Source organism: Agelaius tricolor, unplaced genomic scaffold, assembly GCF_023055355.1.
Source record: "Agelaius tricolor isolate 1412-34295 unplaced genomic scaffold, bAgeTri1.0.p SCAF_7, whole genome shotgun sequence".
NCBI lineage: Eukaryota > Metazoa > Chordata > Aves > Passeriformes > Icteridae > Agelaius > Agelaius tricolor.
Genome location: NW_027269267.1, coordinates 35,730,012 through 35,753,333, shown reverse-complemented (window position 1 = coordinate 35,753,333; position 23,322 = coordinate 35,730,012). Strand labels below are relative to the sequence as shown.

General features: G+C 38.1%; 1 protein-coding gene across 1 annotated transcript in view; it reads left to right on the top strand.

Annotated features, from left to right (window-relative positions):
• Positions 1 to 23,076, top strand: part of IPO5 (importin 5) — a 44,709-nt gene extending 21,633 nt beyond the window's left edge. Inside the window, exons 10-26 of the mRNA XM_071430947.1 lie at positions 1,421 to 1,527; positions 3,396 to 3,520; positions 3,628 to 3,717; positions 3,809 to 3,982; positions 4,211 to 4,429; positions 4,883 to 4,966; positions 5,676 to 5,808; positions 5,902 to 6,023; positions 6,580 to 6,676; positions 7,156 to 7,328; positions 7,743 to 7,854; positions 8,441 to 8,496; positions 11,649 to 11,771; positions 12,348 to 12,567; positions 15,368 to 15,596; positions 17,050 to 17,191; positions 19,756 to 23,076. Coding sequence (XP_071287048.1) covers positions 1,421 to 1,527; positions 3,396 to 3,520; positions 3,628 to 3,717; positions 3,809 to 3,982; positions 4,211 to 4,429; positions 4,883 to 4,966; positions 5,676 to 5,808; positions 5,902 to 6,023; positions 6,580 to 6,676; positions 7,156 to 7,328; positions 7,743 to 7,854; positions 8,441 to 8,496; positions 11,649 to 11,771; positions 12,348 to 12,567; positions 15,368 to 15,596; positions 17,050 to 17,191; positions 19,756 to 19,842 — 2,293 coding nt within the window. The 3' untranslated portion in view covers positions 19,843 to 23,076. The remainder of the gene's footprint in view (positions 1 to 1,420; positions 1,528 to 3,395; positions 3,521 to 3,627; positions 3,718 to 3,808; positions 3,983 to 4,210; positions 4,430 to 4,882; positions 4,967 to 5,675; positions 5,809 to 5,901; positions 6,024 to 6,579; positions 6,677 to 7,155; positions 7,329 to 7,742; positions 7,855 to 8,440; positions 8,497 to 11,648; positions 11,772 to 12,347; positions 12,568 to 15,367; positions 15,597 to 17,049; positions 17,192 to 19,755) is intronic.
• The last annotated feature ends 246 nt before the right edge of the window (positions 23,077 to 23,322 follow it).

The window sequence follows — 23,322 nt, the reverse complement described above, 5'->3', positions numbered from 1 at the left end:
GCATGGCTGATGTGCATGCTAATGTTTCCTGGTTGAGTCTTTGTAGCTTCCTAAGAGGAATGAAATTTTTGTGCAGACCCAGGAGCAGGCTAATGATCATTGGGCTGCGCCCTAGTTAGGGTGTGTTGGGATCTGATGAATGGGGATATGAGTCAGCCCACACAAAAGCAGCAGGGAATACTTTAGCATTTCCAGTTTTTTGTTGCTCCAGCTTCATAAAGGCGTGACATTCTAAAGGAGGAAAAGATTAATCCGACTTCCTCTTTTCTTGGCAAAAGCCTTGCAAAGATTAGATGGAGATATGGGGTCATTTTTCTGAGATGACCTATCTTTATTTCTTAAAACTGAATGTGTGAATTAATGGTGGGAAGAAAGCTCAAGGAATGGAATTTCAGATGAAAGCTTGTGTTAGCTTCAGTGAGTTTGCTCCAATTTAACCCTGTGTGCCCATGCTTCATTGTCCTGCTGGTGATGTGTCTGTTTATTCGAACATGACCAATCTGAGGAACAAATATAAATGCTGTCAATATCTTTTCACAAACACCTTTGTTCACAACATGTGAGTTTCTAGATTATTTATGGTTTGTAATGAGACTTGGAGATTCAAACATAGTAATTTGAAGACTGTTTCTGGCCCAACTGATTGAAACTGTCAAGAAGGGGGAGATTGATCCCTTTTGAGCCATTACTCAGCTTTTTCATCATCATGGGTGTCCAGGATGGACTGTAATAACCTTGAGTTACCACACTCCCAGCCATATCCAGACTGTAACGGTAGTTATCTGTGTCCTGGAAACTTTCTTGCTTTTTTGTAGGGAATAATTCCATTGGGTGGAACAAATCACTTTGCATAGATAATGTTGGGCTATTCTAACTTCAGTAACTGGCCAAGAGTCACAAATTCCTCACCTGGATTGGATGTTTTCTGCCGAGTCATTGACAAGAGACCATGCTACTGAGTACAGCCATCCAAGAAAGGGCTCTTGAGTGCCAAAGTTTGAATCCTGCTGGTTCACCTGAATCATAACAACTAACAGAACTGCTTTACATTCTCGTGACAAAAAGGCAATGGCCAATATTATTGCTTCATTCATTGCAAATTTAGTTTCAGCTTTCTGGGTGTCTATAACTGCTGTGAAGTTCAGTCTGCACTTTGGACCTAGTGCTAGTAAGACTCAAGTTTCTTTGGTAGTAGACTTAATTAGTGTCCTGCAGATAACAAAGTCTCAGTGAATAGTAAATAACTATTTTGTGACTGGTGTGTGTGTTTTTAGATGTGGGTATGGTGTATTTACTTAAGGAGGCTCGTGTTTTCAGATGGCAAATTTTGAAGACTAGAACTGCAGGGAAGAGCTCTCTGTTGGACTGCTTGTTTTGTTGTAGATCTCAAACCACTGATATTTGTGTAATCAATATTTAGCAATGCGGTGGCTGGTGAGAGTGCGCTGGACAGGATGGCATGTGGCCTTGGAGGGAAACTTGTTTTGCCTATGATTAAAGAACATATTATGCAAATGCTTCAGAATCGTAAGTAACTGCATTTTCTTTTATTGTTTTTTAACAATTCTGTGCTTGCCAGGAACTTCAATACCTCTTAAGTCTTTTTGTTTAGCTCCTTGATAGGTTATTATTAATTTCCACTTTTGACGTCAGCAGCAAAAACTGTAAATGCTGTGAACTTGAAGGTTTATACTTTCTCTTAGACTGGTTTATTAAACTTACATAGCGTGCATTATAACATTTCTTCTGATACATGGACAGCTGAGCAGAGATGTCATAAAAACAATACAATTTTTTTTAAAACACTGGGAAGTACATAAAAATAAGGGAAGAGTTGGGGTTTTTCTATTTCAGAATATTCTCTCTAAATCTCTAAACAGACCCTCTCACAGTACCTTAAGTTTGTCTAAAGTGCTACCTGTTTTTCTGTAGCTCAGTGTTTTTGCTTCTCCAGAAGTGCTGCATTTAAGTGAAATTTTAATGCATTACAGTTTGTAGAGGAAAACTTGTTTTTTCCCCCTGGAATTTGATGGACTGAGGTCATTGGTAGTTTGTCTGTCTATTTGGTATGCTGATTTTAAAACTTGTTTCATTAAGTGTTTCTATATATTCTTATCAGTTGTTTTGGATGCTTCTTTTCCTCTTGAAATACCTGTAATGCCTGCTCAGCCAATGCTTCAAATTGTACTGTGCATTGCTTTCAAGTTCTTTCACTTGACCTATGGTTTGAGCCTTTGGAGTAGAAGAGAATGCTGAAGATCTGGGTTCTGCCTTCTTGGTTTAAAACCCAGTCCAGAAAAGGCTGTTAGCATTTTGGGTATGGAACAGAGGGCTCCTCAAGGTAGCACCAGCTGTGTGTGAACACTCACAAAGTCTGTTTGGAATTAAAGTGGTGAGGTGTAGGCTTAACTAGGAACATCTAATGAACTGAAATAACACAAAATAAACTGCTGCTTTTCTGTTGTGCCTTCTGTCAAGATGATACTTCATTGCATCCTGGTCAGACAGAAGTTTGAGTGGCAGGATTCTACTGCTCTGAACTGTGATGTTCTTCATTCCAGGAATGTAACATGTTATTAGCAATAATGAAATATTGCCCTATTTTGGGAGCTAAGTTCTGTAACATGCCTTTCTCACAGGTCATTTGGTAAACCTGTTTATTCTTTTGGTTTTCTCTTCTGTAATCCCGATGATTTCTAGCACAGAGAAAGATTTTTGTAAAAAAGAAATAAAAGAAATTAGAGTTTATCACATGTTGCTCAAAAAAAAATGAGAGAGGGACAGGCATGGAAGATTAATTTCAACAGTACCCACTACTCTGAGAATAAGCTAATATGACTTGGAGGTGGGGAAAGTTTACATCATAAGTAGAATATTGCTGTTCCTACAGTCTTGAGAAGACTGCTGGAAAGTTTGATACCAATCATTTATTTGTTTTAAATTCAGATACTGTTTGAGTCATTAGACCTTTTTCTTGAGGAAGGTATGGGCTCTTCTGATGATACTAAAACAGAAAAAAAAAATGGGGGAGAGGGAAATAAAAATACTAAAAATACTGTCCTGATGTTTGCCTGGTCAACTCATTTAATTAAAAATGCAGTTTCCAGGTATTAGTACTATGTATGTACTTGTATCAGCAGTTAAGAATTCTTTTTTCTAGGTCTGGATTTGGCCTGGATTAGACATTCAATTTTTTGTGCATCTCTGGAAGTATGTATGAGGAAAACAGAGGAGTATTTAACAAATCAAGTAGATGCATTAACTTCCCTTCCATCTCCTCTTCTTCACTCTGCCTCCTCCTGTGTCCCCCAGCCCCTGCAAAGATAAGGTGATTCATCTTTGTGGTTCTTGGTAGTTTCCAAAATGAGTAACATTTCATTTTTACTCTTCTGTAGCTGACTGGAAGTACAGGCATGCTGGCTTGATGGCACTCTCTGCCATTGGAGAAGGTTGCCACCAACAGATGGAGGGAATTTTAAATGAAATAGTTAATTTCGTTTTGCTATTCCTTCAGGATCCTGTGAGTATTGTTCTAGTAATTATTTCAAAATGTTTTCATTTCTGAAAATAAGAGATGACTGCTTGTTATGGCTACTTGTTAACTGCTTGAGGGAAATACTTTTTCAGCATCCCAGAGTAAGATACGCCGCTTGTAACGCTGTTGGACAAATGGCAACTGACTTTGCACCCGGGTTTCAAAAGAAATTTCATGAGAAGGCAAGTAGTAGAGTGGTAGGGGGGAAAAAAGTGGTAAAATTATGTCCCCTTCAGAAACCTGTTGTCTGAAAAAGGAGTATTTCTTTTTCAGGTGATAGGAGCTCTTCTACAAACCATGGAGGATCAAGGCAGCCAGCGTGTTCAAGCCCATGCAGCTGCAGCACTCATAAACTTCACTGAAGATTGTCCCAAGTCACTGCTTATTCCATATTTGGATAATCTAGTGAAGCATCTTCATTCCATTATGGTGATAAAATTGCAAGAGGTATAATACACGGAACAAATTGTTTGATGGAGGGGTAACCTTGTCACATAAGCAGAATAAGTATAGCTGAACTAAGACCTCAGAAATGAGCCAGTACACATATCTGCTGATGCTGGTCTGAACTGACGAGAGTTAGCATATGTGCAAAAGTAGATTTTCACATTTGGCATGCTTTTAAGTAAAATGTGTGCTTTTAAAATATAACACTTTATTCTTCTTCTTTCCAAGTTGATACAGAAAGGCACTAAGCTAGTTCTGGAGCAAGTTGTGACTTCAATTGCATCAGTTGCAGATACAGTGGAGGAGAAGTTTGTTCCCTACTATGATTTATTTATGCCCTCCTTAAAACACATTGTTGAAAATGCTGTTCAGAAGGAATTAAGACTTTTACGAGGAAAGACTATTGAATGCATCAGTCTAATTGGTCTTGCTGTTGGCAAAGAAAAGGTAAGCTTAGATTTTATATAATGGTCTAAATACACTTTAATGCCTTTATTTTTTGTGGTATTAGCACTGAATTAATATAATCACTTGTTAAACATACAGCTGTATTGTTGCTGATTTCTGTGCTTGTCTTTGTTTCCATTTCTGAGGTGATTGTGTTGCTGCTTAGGTTCACAAATTTGCAATAGAATCTTTTTGTAGCTTAAGTAATTCTTGTCACACTGAAAAATGTTGAAAGCAAGAATTTTTTCTTCTTTTGAGTTGTTTTTTTTTTTGCCTTAAGAAAAAAGACAGCATCACATTTAGGCAGTGTCAGGGGCAAAATGTATGCAGTTCAAAGGGAACTTAGTTTTGTATGTGGATGCCTGAAAAAAGTTTAATTTAAGTGAGCATTTAACTCTCTGAGAAGTAGCATCTTAATTTGCCTTTAAAAACGTAGTTGTTTCCTGTATCTAGTTTATGCAGGATGCATCAGATGTTATGCAGCTATTATTGAAGACACAAACAGACTTCAGTGATCTAGAAGATGATGATCCACAGGTATGTTGAAATTGTCTCTTTACAGCTCGTTGGTATTAAAAGTATTCCTTGTATACATGATGTTTCTGCCCCATCCCTGGCCTTCCAGGCTAATTATCCAGCCTGTGTTACAAAACTTGACATTGAGATGGCCCTAGAATCTTTCACAGAAGTGTGGTTAGGAAATGAGACTTCCAGGACCTATATTTGCAGAAGAAATTTGAGCTTGCTGTCACCTTCTTATAAATAGATCAACAAGACTTGTAAGCAGCTGTTCTAATGAGCAGAGAGCTATTTTAACTTGTAGATTTGAAAACAAATACTCCTCTGAAAACATAGTACTGCACACTTTTTTACTTTTTGCTCTATTTTACCATTTTCAGGAATGTGGCTTGGTAGTATTGTTTAAATATGGGAAATATTTCAGAAAAAATATTATTTTTTAGCACAGGCACTTGCAATGTAATCATGAATCTGACATTGTCACATTTTTATATGTATAGCAACTTTGGAGGCGCTTTCAAGGTTTTGCTAGACTTGGGATGTCTTTTGATGATGCATTTTTATGTGGATTGCATATTGGATTAGTTCTCTTTGAAATAAGCTTTATGGATTGCTGACAAATTCTTTTCAAAAGTCCTATTGTGTAATGCATTTCCTTTATGCCTTCGTTTTAAGTATGCATTAAAATAAAATGTGGGACATGAAAATTCTGTCTTCTCTTTTCTAGATTTCTTACATGATCTCTGCATGGGCCAGAATGTGTAAAATTCTTGGAAAGGAATTTCAGCAGTACCTTCCTGTTGTCATGGGACCTTTAATGAAGACTGCATCCATTAAACCTGAAGTTGCTCTTCTAGACAGTAGGTTTAAGATGATGTTTTGCTTGAAAAGTATACTGAAATAAATGATTTTGTAGCACTTTTAGACTATTTTTCCTTCCTTCTGTGTAATAGCACAAGATATGGAGAATATGAGCGATGATGATGGTTGGGAATTTGTAAGCATAGGTGATCAGCAGAGTTTTGGAATTAAAACTGCAGGCCTTGAAGAAAAAGCAACTGCATGCCAAATGCTGGTGAGTAACAAAATAGTTTTGGTGATCCCTCTGTTTCTGGTCAATCAAGTCTGTAGCCAAATTCTAAAATATAAACTATTAAATATTATATTAAATATATTAAATATTTAACTAAAATATTTTTTGTCTCAGGTGAAAGAGTGTTTTGGGTGATACTACTTAGTTTGGATTACAGCACTTAGTTATGTGTGGTTTACTTGATTAAAAACAGTTTATTTGCTTAGGAGCATAAAATTTTTTAAATGAACAGATGGTTTTCCTTTGTTAGCAAAACTTAAGGAATTGGATATGTTAAAAAGTAGTTTCTTTTTGCAAATATTGCTGTTTTGGAATTTGGTTTGAAAAATACATTCATGCCCTACGAGTGGGAACTCATGCTGTTATCAGCGTTTCTCAAATTACCACAGTTGAGGGGAAGGGAAATGGATTATTACATGTTTTTTAAAATAAACTAAAAAAACCCTTGCACTTTTAACAATCTTCCTCTCACTTTTACATAGTTGAAAAATATAAGTATTATCCCTTAAAAGAGGCATATCTGTGCTCTATTTTTCAGGTTTGCTATGCAAAAGAGCTAAAAGAAGGATTTGTGGAATACACAGAGCAAGTTGTAAAGCTGATGGTTCCATTGTTGAAATTCTATTTCCATGATGATATCCTATTAACAAATGCCACTGTGAAAACGGAAACTTAGAATCGAGATTGTGCTTGCTGTTTTCCTAAATGAATTGGAAGTGTTTAGTGTTAAAATAGTCTGTGACTTTATAGCAGAAATGGTTTCAGAGAATGTTGGTTTACACGCTATATTTTAGGCAATGTATTCCTGTTTTTCCCCCTAGTTTTTTTTTTTTTAAATAAGCAATAAGTAGAAAAAGCAATATTTCTGTAACAAGGCAGAAAAGAACTTGAACAGCTTTTCTGTCATGGCCTGAAACAGGCTTGAAACCGCTTCTAAAGAGCAGGCAGTGTAATTTTCCTATGATTTAATCTATATATAATTAAGAAATCAAATGCATGGATTGTAATGAAATAAGTTTCAGGTAGAAAACCAAGAAATTCATTATGGTGGTGGGATCTTAAATTCTAAGCACTTTGTTGGTGTTGATTGCTGTATTTCCTTTAACAATGACACGTGTCCGAGTGGCAGCCGCAGAGTCGATGCCCCTCCTGCTTGAGTGTGCCAGGGTTCGTGGGCCCGAGTACCTCACACAGATGTGGCACTTCATGTGTGATGCTCTCATCAAAGCCATTGGGACAGAGCCAGAGTCTGATGTCCTCTCAGAAATAATGCATTCTTTTGCAAAGGTAACATTCTTAGAAATTTCATGGCGTTACTGTTTGTAGCTTTTGAAATAAGAAGGGACAGTTTGATGTTCCTTTAAATGGCTTGAATAAATGCAAGGCTTCCTCTACAGGAAATTTGTTGTGACTATAAATGTTGTTACAGCTGATGGAAAAAGTTTTGTTTTGGTTTTTTTTTTTCTGCAAGAATAAAACAGTTACCAAATTTTTTCATTTTAACCATGAGCAACTGAAATTATGGGTATGACATGTACAGTGGTACTGTGCCTTACTTGTATAATTTAAGCATTGATTTCAGTATGACTGTTCTTCTAATATTATTCCTGCACGTATTAATATTCTTTGTGTGCTTAGATTTCATTAAGACTGCTCATGTTAAATTTTAAAGCTGAAAAACTGGTTGTTTTGTTTCACAAGTGCATTGAGGTAATGGGAGATGGATGCCTTAACAACGAACACTTTGAAGAACTTGGAGGAATACTGAAAGAAAAACTAGAAGAGCACTTTAAAAATCAAGAATTAAGACAGGGTAAGTTAACACAAATCCTGTTAACATGGGATGTGGCTGTTCTTTAAAGCAGAATTTTTAATTATTTCTGAACACAAAGAAAAAAACTGTTTCAATTTAACTGATTTGTATATTCATGTGAAGTAATTGGACTGTGAACTAACAGAATTCATGAGTTGTATTCGTAAGCTTTTGGACGATGAACATGGCATAATTTTCAGCATACTGTAGTTTAATCAAAAGTTAATGGACAGATTTACTTGAAAGACAGTGCACATCTATGGTGTTATCATTTCCATGGGTTTTTTTCATCTGAAGTCTGCAGTTTTCTCAAAGCAATAGTAGTTTATTGTTTCTAAGCACTTGTCTTTGTGGTGTGTTTGTTTCTATTTCATGTGCATTTTTACACATTCTTAAACTGGACTATCCTGTACTTCTTCCTTTTCTGTGAAAGTTTTTTGAAGCTTCATAAAAATGGAGAATTCCTGTTGCATCTTCAGCTACTGATTCCTGTTTTCTAAATTTGTTTCTGCATAATTTTTCCCTTTCACAGGCTTCTTACGCACTTATAGAAAGGCAGTGGTTTAATTTTTTTCTTTTAATTTAGTGAAAAGACAAGATGAAGACTATGATGAGCAAGTTGAAGAGTCATTACAAGATGAAGTAAGTTAGTTTGAAGAATTTTTCTGCTCTACAAGCACCAGGATGAAATACTGCAAAAATATGTTTTTGACTCATTTAGGGCATAGTGAATGCTTAGAATTATTTCTTCATAGAACAATCTTGTTACCATAGTCCTTCAAAACAGTAAGAAATGAGTCACACTGCATTTGTGAATTAGAAAATATTAAAGGTTTCCTTATCTGATATGCTGAAATAAGAAGTTCAGGATACAGCTTTTTATTTTCTTCATTTGCTCAAACAATTCCTGGGTGACATTAACACTGATACAGATTTGACAGCAGACTACTTAATTACAGAATAAACTGAGTTGGAAGGGACCCACAATGATCATTGATTCCATTCCTGCCTCATCACAGGGCATCCCAGGAATCACACCATGTGCCTGAGAGCATTGTCCAAATACTTCTTGAGCTCTGTCAGGCTGGTGCTGTGGCCATTTCCCCAGGGAGCCTGTTCCAGGGGCCAACCCTCGGGGGAAGAACCTTTTTCTAATACCCAACCAGAACCTTTCCTGACACATCTTAAGGCAATTCCTTTTGGTCCTGTCACTGGTCACCAGAGAGAAGAAATCAATGCCTGCCCCTTCTCTTGCCCCAGTGAGGAAGTTCTAGACTGCAATGAGCTCATCCCTTAGGTCTAGCCTTGCTGACTTGCTTTTTCTTTGAGCCTTGCAAGCTGGGTGGCTCTTAACCTTGGGCCTCTATACCTCTGATCCCAAGACATCTGGTGTGTCATGTCAGGAGCCTGTCTCAAAAAGAATAGCCCAAAATCAGAAAAGGACAACAGGATAAACAGCTGCCATCATGTGTTTGCTCATGAGGGAATACCAAAGTGACTACTTAACAACTTACACACTAGGGTACCAAAGTGAGTTAATAGTTTAAAGTGGAGGTGATTGTAGAAGAGATACAATAATTTTATTAAATCATTATTAGTATGGAGAGAGAGTAATAATGAATGGCTGCTGCTGCTGCTTATAACACGACACAAAGGATACTCAGTAAATTTAAGAACTAAGACATTTTTTTGCTGCACAATGCAGGTATGAAGCTTGATCACATGAGTTTAACCTGGATTCAGACTCCAGAAATCATACCCATATGTAAATACTGTCTTAAATAACAGTGTGGTTCTTGACCCTCTTTTTAGGCTTTTTAGAATTAGGCTAGCATTCAAGAGGATATATTTTTGTTGCCTCCAAGACCCTTTTATTTCCTCTGTGTCACTCTGTACTTAGAAAAATGCAAGCAGGCAGCAGTTTCAGAAAAGCTGAGTCCCTACTCTGCAACAGAGTTGCAAGGCATTTTAAAAAATGTTCTAATGTTTGCTGATTGTTCTGTAAAGTCTGGAGAAAGGCTTGTCTGCATTACCCTGTGAAAGGAGGTGTGGGATGAGGACACCACTTGCCATATGGACGGAATTAACAAATAAGTAACATTTGAATATATACCTTTGGTCTCAGAGTATGTTCATGTAGCCCTTACCTCAAGGCAGCAGAAACAGAAGAAGCACAGAAGTCATGAAAGTTATTCAAACAGTAGTTTCAGATCCAGCCCTCACTTCAGCAGTAACTAAATGGCTGATTTGGTATGGAATGGAAGGCGTACACCAAGCAAGTGTTACACTCTCTTCCCCAGGCCTCTGTTATCAGCTGTTGGTTAACAGGCAGTACCAGGCTAGGTGGACCTTGTAGTGGGCTGGAGCAGTTCTCTACCTCTTAATGTCATTGTGTGCATGTGCCAGGGCTCCTGCTTGAGCTGTGCCTTGATGATGCAGAAATTGGCTCACTGGGAAGGGTTTAAATAGCCAGTTGTGGGAAGCTGCCTGTTGCACAAGAAATAGTTACTAGTTTGTCACCAGAAGGTGAGAAAGGTGAAGGTCACTAGGGACCAGAAACTAGCTGTACTGTTTTCCCTGCCCGTTAAACTGGTTAAAAGGACCATACTGAGTACAATAGAAGTCACTGTAAAAGAAAGTTAAGAGTTTTCCCAGCATAAGTATGTCCAGGGAATAATCCTCACCTGTAGATATAACTTGAATTGATAGCTCTGAGGTAAGGCTCCTTATTTGACCAGTTAGTTATATTAACTGGGCAAGGTGAAAAATTTGAACAAGAGGAGGAGAATAATATTTGTTACATTTTTGCCACAATCTTTTATCAAAAAGGCAATTATCCATTTCCTTTTCCACAAAAGTTTCTTAGGATATCCATAGGGTACAGAAGAGGAAAAAGGCCTTATTGCCTTCTGTAAAGGGAACCCATTGAAGCAGCAAATTTGCACAAGACAGTTTTGTCTTGATCTGATTTTTCTGTCCCGGAAACAAACGTGCAAGTCCTAGGCAACCGAGTTCTAGCAATCAACTTACATTTTTAAGGGTGAAAAGGAGGACTCCTGGAACTACCAGTGAGTCAGTCTCACTTTGTGCCCAGTACAATCTTTGAACACATTGTCCTGGCAGCTGTGGAAGATGGGGAGGTGATTAGAGATGCTGATATAGCTTCCAAAATGCGAATCATGCCTGATTAATTTAGTGGGTTCTGTGATGGAGTGACTGTGTTGATGACTAAGGAGCAACTGATATCATCTGTCTTCTGTAAGGCCTTTAAGAGGGTCCCACCCAACATCCTTGTCACTAATTTGAGGAGATCTGTATTTGATTAATTCAGCAGATAAGAAATTGACTGAATGGCCATGTTAAAAAAATTCAATTCGGTGCCTCAGTATTGACATGACAGTAACAAGTGATGTCCCTCAAGATACTGGAACATGTTGCCTAGAGAAGGATGTGGATGTCCCATTCCTGGGAACAATCAGGGCCAGGTTGGATGGAGCTCTGAGCAACCTGCTCTAGTGGGAAGTGTCCCTGCCTGGTGGGATGTGTCCCTACCCATGGCAGGGGGTTTGGAACTAGATGATTTTTAAGGCGCCTTCCAACCCAAACCATTTTGTTTTTCTATCACTCTGCAATTAGACAAAGAATTGAAAATTATTGAACTTTAAAAAAAAGGTTTTACCAAAAAAGTCATAAATCAACTTTTTTCCATTAGTTTAGACACTTAGCACTTCATGTGACTTCCACTCCCTTACAGATTGCTAGTCTTCATGTGAATTGTATCCTTTTCCTTTCAGGATGACAGTGATGTTTATATTTTGACTAAAGTGTCGGATATTTTGCACTCAATATTCAGTAGTTACAAGGAGAAGGTACTGCCATGGTTTGAAAGGTTACTTCCACTAATTGTCAACCTAATTGTAAGTACTTTGTTTTCCTTTAATTTAAACATAATTATTTTTTCTGATGGGTTAATATGCCTTCCATGCTGAAGTCTTAGAGAACTTGGTAGATAGAATGTAGCAATTACTGTTTTACAAAATAGAAGGTTTATTCTAGATCGAGGATGAAGTTGTTACCCTGTGCTTTCTGAGCAGGGTCGTTGCTGTGCTACTTAAAATCTGTGTCTCAAAGATCCAGGATCACTGACACACACAGCTGTTTTCAGAAATTTAATTTCCTTGACACTGTCCAGTATCTCAAAAATGGATATCCATAGGAGGGACAAAAAAGTGTTGCAGGCTCATGGAGAAAAATTGAGACTGATACATGTAATGGAGTGTGAAACAGAGGTGCAAAGACGAACACCTGGATTTTGTTTTGTTCATGGTATTGCTGGAATATCACTACTGCAAATTACATGGTTTTAGGATTGTATTTAACCCATGAAGATTTTAACAAAAGTATTAGACCAGTGCTCCTGTGACTGTTGTTGATGTGCTCATTGGCTGTACAAGAATTCAGGGTGTCTGAGCTGTTGGCTGTTTGTGCCGCAGTGCCCGCATCGGCCGTGGCCGGACCGGCAGTGGGGGCTGTGCATTTTTGACGATGTGGTGGAGCACTGCAGCCCCTCCTCCTTCAAGTACGCCGAGTACTTCCTGCGGCCCATGCTGGAGGCGGTGTGTGACAGCAGCCCCGAGGTGCGGCAGGCCGCTGCCTACGGAGTGGGAGTGATCGCGCAGTTCGGCGGGGACAGCTACCGGCCCGTCTGCCCAGGTACTGGCGCCGAGGGACACGTGGAAATGGCTCACCTTGGGGTGTGCAGGGCAGCACATTGCCACTACTACCTGTGCCGTAGGCTGGTGATGGATTGAGTGATAAAGTGCCTCAGTTCCTCAGGCTTTTATTGTTCTGTTTAGTGGCATTCCTGTTGCAGCACTGACTGCTTAGCAAACTTGATTTACATACTCTTTTTTAAAATATCATCTGGCATGCAAATGTTAATTTCATAAAAAACATCTTGTTGATACACAGCTGTCTCATAGATGCTTTCTAGTAATATTGATGTGGTTACATATTAATGCAAATGCCTTTGGATGTCTGGAAAAACTACACAAGAGACATATATTAAGGAATAGCCTACAGTACGACTTGTGTGGCTCTCTGCTTTCTGACTGTATAAAAAGGAGCCTGATTTCTGTAAAGAAGTGAAAGAGTATGAGAGTACTTATCAGAAACACTTTGTCTGCTATCTTTCTAAATGTTTCAAATTTCTCTGAAGCTTCAAATTCATCTTAAATTTAAAGAAATTATTGTCTGCTTGCACTCTTCTTGCCAGTCACCAAAGTTAATTTTGCACACTAAGTAGCACCCCTTATGAAAGGTTTTTTTTTTTCCTTTTTTTTTTTAAGAAAATCTATAGTATGTGTTTAAAATATGTATTTTGCATGAATATTAAATGAAAGCTGAATTAAGAAAATAAGAATCATCTAATAGGGATTGACACAAGTCTTGCCTACATCAATCAGGGTTGTAATTTTCATTGTTAATGTAACTGTTACATGATAACAATCAGGGTAAGGTGTCTTTTTAAAAAGAAAAAGGAAAAGCAATGTGGGAAGTCTTGCAATGAATCATTAAGAGCATGAAAAATTAGAATTGTCTAGACAGTTCTGATTTTGAAATTTTTTGAGCTTTTTAGCATCTGATGAAGTCTAATTTTATTTTTCATTAATTACACTTTATCTTACCCTACTTAAACTTTGTAAAATCTTTGATCCTTCTCTTTGTACTTGAACAAATAATCCTTGATTATGCCCAGGCACCTGGCTTCTCCTTAAGTTGAATTTTGGATAAAATATACTTTCACCTTTACAGTATACAGTTTATTAGCAGACACCTCAAAAGTAATCCAAATCCTTTTGTGCATACATGAAAGAACTTTATGATTTATTTTAATAGATGAAGATGTGCTGTGATTAGAAACAAATCCATGTCATGAGACATTATCTACCCCAGAGGTTTTGCTATATCTCTGAAAAACATCATGTCTGTGGGCTTTTATTTGTAACTTACTTAGTTAACTTACCCAGTAACTTTACTGGGTGATATACAGCACTGGCATATTGTTCTTTTGCAAGTTTGAAGAGTATGTAAATACTCTTCAGAAAAAGCAGAAGTATTGATATAAGCATTTTTGGCAGTCAGTTAAAATTGTCCAGGAATATAGGAAGAACTTGTAAATGGCATGTGAGTTACCTGATGAAACAAACATCAAGAGAACCAGATTTTGTAAAGGGCAAAGAAATAGGATGGAAGGGAACTACAGCAAAACAAGTCACTTTCTCGACAGGGGTACAAGGTTACAATTGATGCAGCTGGCAAGGTTGCTTCTGTTATGTTGGTGGAAGAATATAATTAGCTGTTCTCTGTGAAAATTGTATCAATCAACTGCATGGATTTCTTCCTAAGCCACATCAGTGGCCTCAAAACTGGCTGGTGCCAGATGTCAGAGCAGTCAGTTCTTGGAGAAAAGCTTAACATTGTAGAAGATGGGTCTTCCACTGTCAAAAGGCTTTTTTAAGGTTTATCTAACACAGTATCTATGTGAGAATGCATCTGTTTTATAGACAAGATGAAAACTTGTCTGGTAGGCTGTAGGGAGAAAATTATGCTGATTCATTTTGATGCCCTCCTAATTTTACAGTTGCAAGAACACACATACCTACAGAGTCATTCATTAGTATTACTGAGTGGGATACAGATGAGATGAGATTTAGCTTCAGCAGCCATGAAAACCTGAGGTATAAAATGCAGACTCAGTTGTCCTGAACATTGTAGACCTCTCTGAAACAAACTCTGCTGTGGAGAATAACCCAGCATCATTATCCTGCATTCAGGATACATAAGCTAGCAGGTCTGATGTTTCTGTAGTTCTGTAATGTTTAACAGCTTTTCCATAGCGGCTTAATTCTTCAAAAATCTAATGCAGTGGACTTAATACGGAAAGTGGATTGTGCATTATTTAACTGCAAAGCTTCTACTTACTCACCAAAATTCAGAAGTGAGAGATCTTACTCTTCCTCAGTAATTAGAGTTATTTTGAAGTGTGCTTTCTGTACAATTCCATAACCTGCTTACTGTGCTGATGGAGAATTTCACAGCTTTAGTATTTTATTTTTAGCAGAAGAACACAAGGACAATTGTTCCTGCTTGCATGTAGCGTGCTTGGAAGCCTGCATGGACACTAGGAGCTAAAAATGTGACATTAATGTTCATTTAAAAGGGTGTGTGTGGTTACCCACATGACTGTTTAAAAATATATAATTGCTATTAACCTTGGAAAAAAAATGGCATATTTCTTCCATTGAAAGATTTCCTTGATTTTTATGATCCTAGCTATGCCAAGCTGATTCACCAGGTGAGATTACTCCTATGACCTTTTCCTAGGGCACCTTTTAGTGGTGGGAGGTGTGTATATGTACATCCATACATATTTTATATACAGATGTGTGATAATAATAAAGTATAGCGTGATTGTGCAGTTAAACTTTATTCTTGTGTTTTTAACAATTAGAGGCACTTCCATTGCTGGTGAGAGTCATTCAGTCACCAGATGCCAAAGCCAAAGAGAATGTGAATGCAACAGAAAACTGCATTTCAGCAATAGGAAAGATAATGAAGTTCAAGCCTGACTGTATAAATGTTGAAGAAGTCCTTCCACACTGGTTATCATGGCTTCCACTTCATGAAGACAAAGAAGAAGCTGTTCATACTTTCAATTATCTGTGTGACTTACTTGAGAGGTAAGGCAAAGTCTTCAAACTAATGCAGAAAGGAAGCCTGTTTACATTCTCTTTCCTTGCCCTCTTCTTCCAAAACTGAGAAACTATGAGGTTAATCTACATATGGTTTAGAGAAGATAATTAGAAATTATCAGTCAGAACTGAGCCTTGCCTGATGTTATTGCTGCTTTTTTAAACAGTTACTGTTCTTGTCCTAAAGAGTGTCTGTACGGCTGGAAAAAAAAAATCCTGGCTACTTTATATATCTATGATGACAAAGGATCTGCAGAAAACTTTTACAGAAAATTTCAGGAAAACTTTTTGATACTCTGCTTACGTATCAGGACCAGTAGCTGATCAGGTTTTTGCACCCTTTTGCTTTCCAACAAAGTGAAGTATAAAGCAGAGAAATAATATGGAAAAAATTCATTGTACAGTGCTATCTCCCTTAATAATTATTTCAGCTATCATTGAAAGCATCTTATCCCACAGTTTATTCTTTGGGTTTGTGCAGGTAAAATGAAAGAAAAAAGTAAACAGTTATTCTAGTGTGATGCGCTTCATAAATGAGTGAAAAAAGGTAGCCTCTGAGGTGTTATGTAGTGAGCACATTCTGGCTGGCACTGTATTACATCTTAGGAGAAAAATATAAGAGAAATAACTTAGATTTCTTACAGTCTTTTGTATTTTGTGAATACCTTGTATCTCTGGGTGCTTTATTAAGGCAGAGTCCCAAAATTGCAACTGAGGTGCCTAGATTGATTATAGAGCAGTGAGATACAGATGAGAGACACCATAATAGGGCTGCCAGGTGCATGTGAACAGGAACATAGAAATTGAGAATTGCAGTAGCAGCTCACTTCTGTACCCACGTCTGTGCAGGTGGCTCTGCCTGGCTACCTCCTTCTCTGGAGCTCTGCCAGTCCTACATTCACAGCCTCTGCATTCCAGCAATGGTAGGTGGCAGGGCTGAAAGTAGATCATGTGTTCCACACAGATTCCTGATTGCTAATACTCCTCCACTCCAGCATTTGGCTGGGAAAGAGGGAGCAGAACTGCTTGCTTGCTGTGTCATGGAGAGTGCTGGCAGAGAGCTGAAGTTAGCGACGTTCCTGACGCCAGTAACACAACATCCCGAGAGGCACCAGAGAGAGGAACAAGTCCTTTTAGGCAGGGTATTTCTGTCACACTATTTACAGTTCCATCTGCATGGAACTCAGCCATTCTGTAAAGTTCAGAACTTCTTCCTGATAAAGTTTAGGCTGAGTAAAGAATCAGGTTAAATATTAACAGAAAGGGGGAACATGCTGTCAGCAGGCAACAAAGCTGTGCATACTTATTCAGCTGTGTGAAACATAAACCTAAATAAGCAGCTTCAGAATAAGATCATTCAAAATCACTTCACTTATGTGTAAAGTGTTTATATTAGTTTTAGATAAACATTAATTCCTTTGCAATATGTCTTTTGTAACAGCAATAACCCAATTGTCCTGGGTCCCAACAATTCCAATCTTCCCAGAATACTGGGGATAATTGCGGATGGTGAAATCCACGAAGCTATCAAACACGAAGATCCATGCACCAAGCGGCTGGCTAACGTTGTCCGCCAAGTGCAGGTAAATAAATGCTTGCTTAAGTAGAAAGGGAACATTTAGAGTCTGCTTGCAGAAGGAGCTAAACTGTTAAACCAGTTTTGAGAGCCTTATCTCCTTAGAGAATAAGGGTTCAACCAGTGATCTTGGAGATCCTTTGATGTTCCTTGAATGATTCATGATAAAACTTGGTGACATTTGCACTTGACTAAAATAACTGTAACTAACCTTCCTGCAGCGAGATGGTTAATATGTGAGCCAGTATTAGTTTCTGTGGGGTTTTTTTTCTGAGTCAGAAATTAGAATCTGGAGAGAAATCTGCATGTCCTTTTATCAGTGAACTGTACTGCAGGATTTGATCCAAGATGTGATTCTTGTGAAGGGTTACCAGCACCCTGTGGTGACCCAAGCAGCAGCTTGGGTTCTTTGTTAGAGAGCAAGTGCAAACCACAAGTTATTTTACTACTGCCCTTTTCAGTCCTGTGCAAATATAGGTGGCTGTTTGATGTTTTCCCTGCCTTTGGGGAACTGCTGTAAGGTTCACATCCTTTATGCCATAATGAGTCACTTAATGATGATGGGGATGTCCAGGTACTTAAACAGTGCTCCTCTACAGTGCTGTAAGTGATAGTGCTCAGATAGTGCAGATCTGCTCCAGGGCCAAATGTTGTTGGGTGGATGTAGTACTAATGAGAGAAAGGTGCCTGGCAAGCTTCTTGCTCATAAAAAAGCATGGAGGATTTTATGCAGCTGATCTTCAATTATTATCTTTCTACCTGACCTGCTTTGGCAAAATTTAGGTTCAAGAATTTTAGAAACACTTGACATTGGAACTGATTCACCTGTATGAGTGTGTCAGCCTGAGATATCCATTCTGTCTGGTAGGAAAAGTTGTTAAAATTCTGAAGGCATAAAGTGAAGGAAATTGAGCAAGTTTCAGAGTGCAAGTAGTGTAAGTGACTGCTCTAAATTCTGCCTGACAGATACAAATCCTTGCTGTTAGTACTCAAAGTCTAGGAATGCACCTTTGTATTAGGGTTTACCTAATGCATTTGTTCAGTTTACCTCAAATCATCAAGGTTTTTATTTTAACACTACAGTGGCACATACATGTATAGATGAGTTGTTTACAACAATGTCTGGTTCTGGCCGGGATTGATAGAAACTTTAATGTGAGATAAGACCTTCAGCATTGGCTGAATGATTTACCTTTGGACTGAGGAGAAAAATATAATCCTCAAAGTCATGTCTTTTAAAAAATACAGTTTTAGCACAGTGGTACCAATCCTATTTCTCTTCATACATAGTATTTTAACTTTAGTAAAGCTGTAAGAATTTTATACTCTTACTAACTGTAAGAGTCTTATACTATGATAGGAATTTTCAAGGTTGTGGAGTTGCTAACAAGCTCCTGCTTCCCAGATTCCAGGAGACTTTTTTTTTAATTATCTCAGTAAGCTGTTTCACTGCCAGTGTCTAACATGATCAACATAGTCATTATTGGAATTGAGTTTAAACTTCTTTGCTTAGGTATTGTCAGGCCAGAAATATTTCAGTGGAAAGTATCAATTTAAATATGCATCAGAAATGCTGGAAGAGTGCATTTAATTCTACAATATTTCATCATACATAAAGAGTCTAAAATGCCTAATGGTATTTAAAACTAAACCCACAAATTTACATTTGAGAGCATTTATTTTTTATTTTTTGAATCCTTTTTTTTTTAACTTTAAATTTTGAGTAAAGAGCGTTATAATAGAGCTGAATGTAAAATATAACAAATATAAATTAAACTATTTTTAAATTTTACTTAAATTATACAGTTATTGCAAAAGCCAATCTAAAGACCTAAAGTCAGTCACCTGGAATTTTTTTCCCTGTCATTATCCTAAAGAAAGCAGGGTGCTAATTGCTTCCAGTTTCTCTTGATAAGTGAATAACTACTTTTTCCTCAATCTTGATTAGTATTCAGCACTTTCTGGCACCATTAGAACAGACCTTACTGATGGTGACTTTAAAAGCTAATGTCTCAGCTGAGGGCTGTGCTGGCACAGATGAAGGGTTTACATTTACCCAGACAGATGCTGTGCAGTTCTCTCTGGGAAGTAATTGACCTTTCCTTTCACTACAGAGCCACGCCCTATGTTGGCAGCAGAATTTTGCACACCCTCATCGTGCTTTAATCCCAGAGCTCACCTTGAAGCTCTGAGTGTGTTACTGCTGCACCAGTGCCCAAAACACTCATGTGGAAGAAGCATGATTCAGTTTTGCCTGAACATTGGTCTTTTAACTTCATTGCAAAACCATCAAATGCTTTAGCTGTGGTTGACACAGACATGAGTGTCATTTGTTAACCCACACAGTTGTTACAGGGAGTTCCCAGGAGTCCCAAATCAATTATTCTGCTGCTATTCAGCCTTTTGGAGCATCTCAAGGTGAACCTGTGTAGCACTGTGTACCCCTGAAGATTTCAGTCTCTTTGGCATGTATATTACAGGAATAAGCTGAGCTTTGTAAAATAGCAAAGTTTAGGATGTGCCTTGGACACTTTCAGCCTGCATAAAGACACCTTCTCATTTTTTTTCTAGACATCCGGAGGACTGTGGACAGAATGCATATCACAGCTCAATGCAGATCAACAGGCAGCCATACAGGAGCTCCTGAACTCTGCTTGAAGGGCCTTAATTATCATCTGCAAGAAAACTAACTCCAAATAAACGTTTACCCTATTGTTTAGGTTTCTTTTGTTTCTTTTCTGAGTAAAACCAGAACTGTAGTGCGTGTAGGCCATTCTTCTGCAACCTCCAGGCAGTGGCAGCAGGAAGAAGCATTCTTTCAGAACGGTGTTTAAATCGGTTTCTATCCCACAACATGAAAGAAGTTTCCTGTAAACCCTACAATAGCACTGAAGAGTATTTTTCTAACGGTATCAGCCATCCATATGATGGTGAAAGGGAAACAAGTTGAATTTTCTCATTAGACATAAGACCTTCAGCAGTAGATGTACGTTATAACAGATAAACGTTTCTCTACATCTAGTGTTAATTGTATGAATTGGAGTGTGAGTCTTTGTAGGGTAGAAAGTGTCCTTCTGCCCAACAAGGTAGTAGATCAAAAGATGAAAAACTGAAGACGAAAATCGAGCATGAAGACCTCATTGATTGCACTTTCGATTCCCAAAAACAACTTGTACAGTGACTCAATGAGGAAAGCTGTTCAGCTTCCAGCCCTTGAATGTGAAGTCTCTTTGGCATGTCTGACAGTATCTCATTCACTCCTCAATAAATGACATTGAAACACAAGAAGCTTGTGTAGAAGTTCAGTGATGTGTGGTTCTTTTAATTTTCTCTTGTGAAAAGATGAAAATAACAAACTATACAAGTCACGATTTTATATAAGAAACTTTGTATATTGTTGCCTATTACAGATTTTATGCTTTTTTGTTTCTTGACTTTTTAACAAATTTTTCACTTGAGTGTGTAGAATGGAAACTTAATGGCATTCCTTGTGTGACAGTAAATATACATATCTTGACTTTAAAATGTTTTTCATGTTCAGATGCAGTTGCATTTCTTAACTTATAAAATGTAGTGTTGTACCAGCTGCAGATGTGCAACGTGATCGGGTAGGGAGCAAACCTGTTGTAGTAGCCTGTGTTTCATTTAAAGCAATCATGCAGTTGACAGCCTGACCTGAAAGAATCAAAAAAACCTTCTCAGGTCTTTTCTGGTACTTCAAGAGCAATACATCATCTACCAGCAAACATAGGCATAGATTACCTGATTTCTATCAAAGGTGAGTGAGGTTTTCCCACTCTGTTACTTCAAAGCTGTTAATATATGCATTGATCTTTAAAAACTTAAGTTCTTACTGAAGTGTTCTTCAAGTTGATCTCAATTGTCTCTTGAAACAGATCTTCTCACAAAGAGAGTGTAAGTTTTCTTCCTTTATAATAAGAAAAGGTAGAACTTTACATGTAATAAATGCCTCTCATACTAAAGAATAAACTTAGTTTTGCCTTTGAAAGTGTTTCAGAAAAGAAGGTTAAGAATGAGGTGTACCAAAACCAGCCCAGAACAATTATACCCAAAGGTTTGTGAGACAAACTGCCTTAACCATAGAACTTGACAATGTAGTTTGTTTAGAGGCAGCTGAAATAGTGCAACAAAGTGCTGTTCCAGTTTTCATTTAGTTCAGTATTGGTAATCTCTTATTTACAGAAGTTCAAGCATTCATGCATCTGGAAGTTGAATGCTAAGGATTGGATACCAGTGCTGTGAGAGAACTAGTAAGACACGTCAGTTATCTCAAGCACTGGTCCTAACAATTTTGCTATACTCTATCATCTTTCTTCTTTGTGGGGTTTGTTTTTTAGGTATTTGTTATTTCAATTTCTCCTCAGTCTAAAACATGTAAATTTTGCCCTGCAGCAAACCTTTTGTACTTTTTCTCAGATCTCAAAGCTTAGATTTTTTTCCCCTTTCTTTGGACTGTGTGGTGAGAATCGTAGCACATTTGGCATTTCCCAGAAACAGTGTCAGCTTTGGCTCTCTGTAACATAAGCAGCATTTGAATTGCTCTCCTAATGGACCAGCTGTAATCCTCTTGCCTTCCTTTTAGTTAAAGTAACTGAGAACAAATAGAACCAGGGGATGAGGCTGCTCTGTGTGCTAGAGCCAGCACAGAGCATCTTGGTGCAGTTACTTCTTTTACCCTGTTAATCATTTGATCAAAGAAAAGGGCACCCAGTGAATCGCTGTCAGCCTGACAGGTAGGTTGGCTCTGGGTCCTACCTGGAGATCTCCTCTTGCCTGTCCCCACTGAACTTGTCAGGGTTAATCCAAAAGCTTCCATGACATTTTCTCAATTTGCACAAGCTTTAAAAACTACACTCCCTTTCTACCAATTTAAAAGCTGTCTGGATCACTTATATTGGCTTTTCTGGTTCCTTAATACAGAATTTTTAAGCAGTCAACTCTTCCTGTTCTTCATTGCACTTAAGTACTGTTGCCCAAAGAAAGTATAGTAGTAGAACAGTAGCTTTAGCTGCAGCTATATATTTTAAAGTGACATCTTTATGAAGGAGCCCAAGTAATCTTAAACTGTGGTACTGATATGGGAAAGGTAGTTTTGATTCAACCACTTTTCCTGGGTAGAACTCCAATCTTTCTTTAACAAACTGCTCAGCTGTTGCATGGGGTTGAGAGATGTACCTAGTGTGGCGTGAAGAGCACTGCAAACAATAGCAGTGTTTCACTCTGCCTGAACAAAGAGGTACCAAATCCACCCTAGACATCCACACAAAAGTGCTCAAAGTTGCACTCAGAAACAAAAGCACAACTGGAGAACACCATGCAGGTGTTCCAGGACTGGAGTTCCATTAGTCTGTTTAATAAGCATATGAGAGTAACTAGCATTCATGAGCACAGCTTTCAAAAGTAGCTCATCTCCCTGAATGTGGGTGAGTTTCCACCTAAGCCCTCACCCCTTCTTACTGTTCTGAAAGTGAAGCTACTTGCTTTGTGTTTGCAGCTCTAGGTTGGTCATGACATAATAATGCAGATGAATGTCAAGTCTCCTTTACCTGGCTTTGTCTACAAGATCCCCCAGAGAATCTGTGCCAAATCTATGTAAGAAAGTGACTTGTAGCCTTCATGCTTACAACATGGGGTTTGTGTACTGCTGAGGTATTCTGTCACTGCTTTTTTCCCTGCAGAGATTTCAAAGTGTTGCTGTACCAGCAAGGGCTGGTATTCCCCAGCATAGAACAGTTGTTGTTATGCCAAATGTTGTCTGTTCTCTACACATCTAGATCTGTCAGTCTCATGTATGAAGTACATGCATGAGAGTAAGACGTGTTGCACAGTTGGAATTTTTGATGAAATAAAGAATTAAGGAAGGTGAATTTCCTATTGACTCTGTGTGTGCTTGTCTGTATTGGCTATGCAGCTGTCTCAGGCTCTTGAACTGGAGCTTTGTTTTTCCCTTAGTGGTATCTGTAGGGGTGCACACATACACTGAGTCTTCAAAATACAATGAGGGTGTTATTAAAAATAATACAAAAGTCAAGTACTTGCCATGTGTTTTCACAGCTTTGAAGTATTTTGTTGGGCAACTTTGTGGAAGAGCCTTATCCTTTGCTATTCAGTCATTTG